General features: G+C 40.3%; 1 protein-coding gene across 1 annotated transcript; it reads right to left on the bottom strand.

The window, feature by feature from the left end:
• Positions 1-413: 413 nt before the first annotated feature.
• On the bottom strand, positions 414-3541 carry LOC21389309 (transcription factor MYB25). Its single transcript, XM_010107793.2, has 2 exons — positions 3180-3541; positions 414-1713 (listed from the first exon to the last, which is right to left on the bottom strand). The coding sequence occupies exons 1-2, from the start codon at positions 3460-3462 to the stop codon at positions 761-763; spliced, it is 1236 nt and encodes a 411-aa protein (XP_010106095.1). The 5' UTR covers positions 3463-3541; the 3' UTR covers positions 414-760.
• Positions 3542-3960: the final 419 nt, after the last annotated feature.

Below are 3960 nucleotides of genomic sequence, written 5' to 3'. Positions count from 1 at the left end.
AAAAAAAGTTAAGATAGATTTTTGAGGAGACACTAGTAGCCCTACTAGGGATATATACTAGGCTCCACTTGTCTTGTTTTGTCCTCGTATGATCACGTCTTGTTTGATCCACATATCATAGAACCTACTTTGTCTTTCCTCATTCTTAAAAGGGGTTTTACTTCTATGAGATTTTTGTGGTGGGGTTGCCCAAATGCGGCCCATATTTAGGAAAAATAAAATATTCTCTTAATCTTAACAAAACCACTATGTCCAACAAGAGATATGATTTTCGGAAATGCCATGAATTGGGCTATTTTCTGTTTTGTTTTATGTATTCTTGATATTTCCTCAATTCTACTTCTTTTTTGGCAGGTTCTGTTTGAGAATCTGTAGCCTATCTATCTATAACTAAATATGGCTAACAATAAGAGGTCATGACCATCTAAAACACTTGAAGAGATTTCAGCAGTCCCTTTTTACTTTTGAGAACTTTTGTCTTCTAAAAAGCTTTGGGCCATTTGACCAACTTGAAAAACAAGTATACAAGAAGTTTGATCAAGTAAAAGCATAGCCTCATATAGTAAAGCGGGCTGTGAATACGTTTCAGTCCTATGGTAGAACAAGTCTAAATATAGTTTCAGAGACACGCCTCAGATCTATGTAAATCGAATTCTCATTTGTAATATCAGCCGATACGTGACGACTCACTCACCAAATTATGTACCTTTCTCTTCAAATGAAATAGCTTGAGAAAAGGAAGAAAACCAGACATAAATAATCAGCCCAAGCCCTCAACTTCGGTTGGCATTGCAAAACTTCGTCTAGGCATCTGGGATGACAGAGCATCTGTCATCATTCCCATCAACTTGTTCTGTCCTTCTTCAAAGCGAAAATGATCATTCCTTTTGTTCTGTTCTAATATTCCAACTTGTGAGGTAGTCACAGCCCCTCGAGAGGTCTCGAGGATTGCTGCATCGTTTGGAGCTCTGGCACCAGTAGTCTCAAGGCCACTCTTTATCCATGCTATATTGTTCAAATCTGTCGCAATAGAGATTAATTCATGGCTTGAGAAAGAGGGTGACTCCTCATATTCGAGAAACTCGGGTCCCAGCAACGAGCTATGAGATTGTCTTATCCTTGAATTCACGCAGCATCCATGACCACATCGCAAAGGAACCATCGGCTCACTACAGAACTCTTCAAAGAGTTTGCAGGCTCCAAGTTCTGGTTTGGAACCTTGACACAAAGGTCCAGGAGTCAGGACTGTCCTTGAAAATACAGAAGAATTTGACAGGCCTCTTAAAGGATTATAGACGCTAAATGCGCTGATTCGTCCCACTGGCCGGGAAACAGTAGGGTGATGTTCTGCTAACGAAACAAGGTTATGATGATCTTCTTCAGCAATGCAACCCTCCACTTGAGCGCTGTTTTCATACTGGGATGATCTATTGTCCACTGAGATCTCTCTTCCTTCTGAATTTCTTAGTGAATTCATATTGCCAGCTGACAGTGTTTCTTCTGAAGATGCCTTTGTCATGTCAAGGCCACCATCAAGAGTCATGCCACCAGGAGCTGGTTTAAGCCCTCCTAGTTCAGCACACTTGCGTTTCAGAGTAGAGTTCCAGTGATTCTTAATTGCATTATCTGTTCTACCAGGCAGAAGTCTTGCAATTGCGGCCCATTTGTTTCCATGGATTGCATGGGCTGTAACTATAATACGATCTTCTTCATCTGCACAAATTCAAGATCCCGAAAATATCAGCAATACCAACTCTAAGTTTCTTTAGTCAAACCAATAACAAAACGCAAACAAAGGCCTCAAAAAAGAGATAGGAAGAAGGTATGCAGTTATTATTTCATGCATGGAAATATATGAGCAAGGGGATTGCATTGTTGAGAGAAAGTTGAAGCAGAAATGGACTAAACAAAAACAAAAAACAAAATCCACGAAACCAAAGAAGAGAGTAAATTTTACCCGTGTGAGATATTAGTTCATACATAGTACATGATTGAAAATTTTCATAACCAAGGAGAACATGATTGAAATGAGAGTTCAACTAAACATGAAAAAGAACGCATTTTTAATTGCAATCATGGTATATGGTATATGGAAAAAGCGTTAAAGATAAGACCAACAACACAATCTAAACACATCCCAATCACGACAATCTAAACATCTGGAGCACCTTTCCCATAATAGTAGTTGTTTCACTGATGCACCAATATACGAGTTTCAAATACATATGCCCCCTTTCATCCGTTTGCATGATATGTAGTCAATAAACTCATACAACTTGTTATCATTGGTTTTCAAAAATTAACCAACTTATGTTAACATGGTTCTAATTCAAGGTAACTGTTCTTTCTCCAGCAATACAAGATCAATCCTTTCAATAAGCTAAGCAAATAAGGCAAGGCTCATACAAGGGACGATTGGAAGAGTTACACTAACAAAAACAAGACCAAAAAATGTGAGTTTGAGGATGTGAGAGGCACACAACTAAACATTAGCAGCCAAAGAGGAAATAAAATGTGTCTGCATACAAGGAAAAACTTCCTTGGAGCATATCAAATACAAAACGGTTAAAAGAAAAGGGACAAGACAGGGCGTGGCAAGGACTCTAGAAGAGCTTCCATTCTGTCAAGGTCACTACAGCATAAACTTCTCTCAGCGCCATCTTCCTCGTTTTTTCTAAGATCGATTTCATGATTACTAACAAGATAGGTTTTACGGTAAAGATCAATTATTCACGTGGATTTCTTCATGTTTCACTTTCCGATAAACAAAAAGCACTTATATAAATCTCACGCCAACTAATGTCTTCCAACCGGAAAATCAATCCTACCCCACTTCTTATACAAGTCCAAATCCATAATTTAAAACAAAAGGGCAATGCTTAAAGCTCAAACAAACAACTAAATCAGCAAGAAAGCAACAAGATATAGAGTACATAATATTCCCTCTTTTAGCATCATTCAAAGCTATCATAAACAAGATGTCATTCAGATATTGCCAAGCATCCCCGCTGCATATTTTGATAGTCACAATTCGCAAAACAGTCAAAATCTGACAAGCCCAGCTAAACCCATATTCTAAAACCTCCTTAAAACGACAAAAACCCACAAAAAACACACACACACACAAAAAGGAAAGAAGGTGCTACTATGCGGTTACAGAAAAGGGCAATGGCGGTTACCGGAGAAGGGCTTGCGCTTAACGCCGGGATCGAGCTGATTGCACCACCGGAGGCGGCAAGACTTACCGGACCTCCCCGGAATCCCCCGCGCGATCAGGCTCCAATTCCTCGCCCCAAACTTCCCCACCAGCCGACTCAGCACCGCGTCCTCCTCCGGTGACCACGGCCCCTTCACCTTCCCTACTCCGACGCCACGGCCGCCGCCGCTTCCTTCTCCGCCGCTGAGTTCCAACTCGCCGGCGCGGTCGCCGTCGGCGGAAACGGCATCGTTTGGGACTGTCATGGTCGGTTATTGGTTGCTCGTTCGTTCGTGCTTTTTGGGTTTTTCCTTTTCTTATTCTTGACAGTGATATTTATCGTTACCTACCTTCCTAACTACAAATGGAGGGGCATTTTGGGAAAATTGGTTTTTATGTTTGAGAAGTTCTGTGGAAATCTGTTGCTATAAAATGACCGATGTGTCCCTTTCGTGGTGCTGTGTTGGAGGCGTTTGAAGCAACTATACGACGGCGTTTTTGTCTTGTTTCTGGTTGTCCCCATTTGGTAGAGGAATATATGTTGTAGACTTTTGTTTGACTTGAGTTTAAGACTTTTAAATGGACAGTTAATTCCTTAATTTTTTTTTCTCATCAGTTAATTCCTTAATTAGGGAGTTTCCGTGGGTGACTCTTTTGCAAATCCAATAATTAAAAGTGTACCCACCCCGCGGAGAAAATGATTAATTAGAAAAAGTTTCTCTCAACTGCAGTCTTTATTTACAACATGCCATTGATTATAAAAG

Source organism: Morus notabilis, unplaced genomic scaffold (assembly GCF_000414095.1).
Source record: "Morus notabilis unplaced genomic scaffold, ASM41409v2 Scaffold1622, whole genome shotgun sequence".
Taxonomy (NCBI): domain Eukaryota; kingdom Viridiplantae; phylum Streptophyta; class Magnoliopsida; order Rosales; family Moraceae; genus Morus; species Morus notabilis.
The sequence above is the reverse complement of the archived record's forward strand: the minus strand, read 5'-3'. Positions and strand labels throughout refer to the sequence as shown.

What these genes read in the sequence shown, in the direction of transcription:
- LOC21389309 (XM_010107793.2), bottom strand. Translation starts at nt 3,462, where the DNA reads ATGACAGTCCCAAACGATGCCGTTTCCGCCGACGGCGACCGCGCCGGC. An exon ending in TAAGCGCAAGCCCTTCTCCG is followed by an intron (nt 1,714 to 3,179) that starts GTAACCGCCATT and finishes GAATTTGTGCAG; the next exon opens with ATGAAGAAGATCGTATTATA.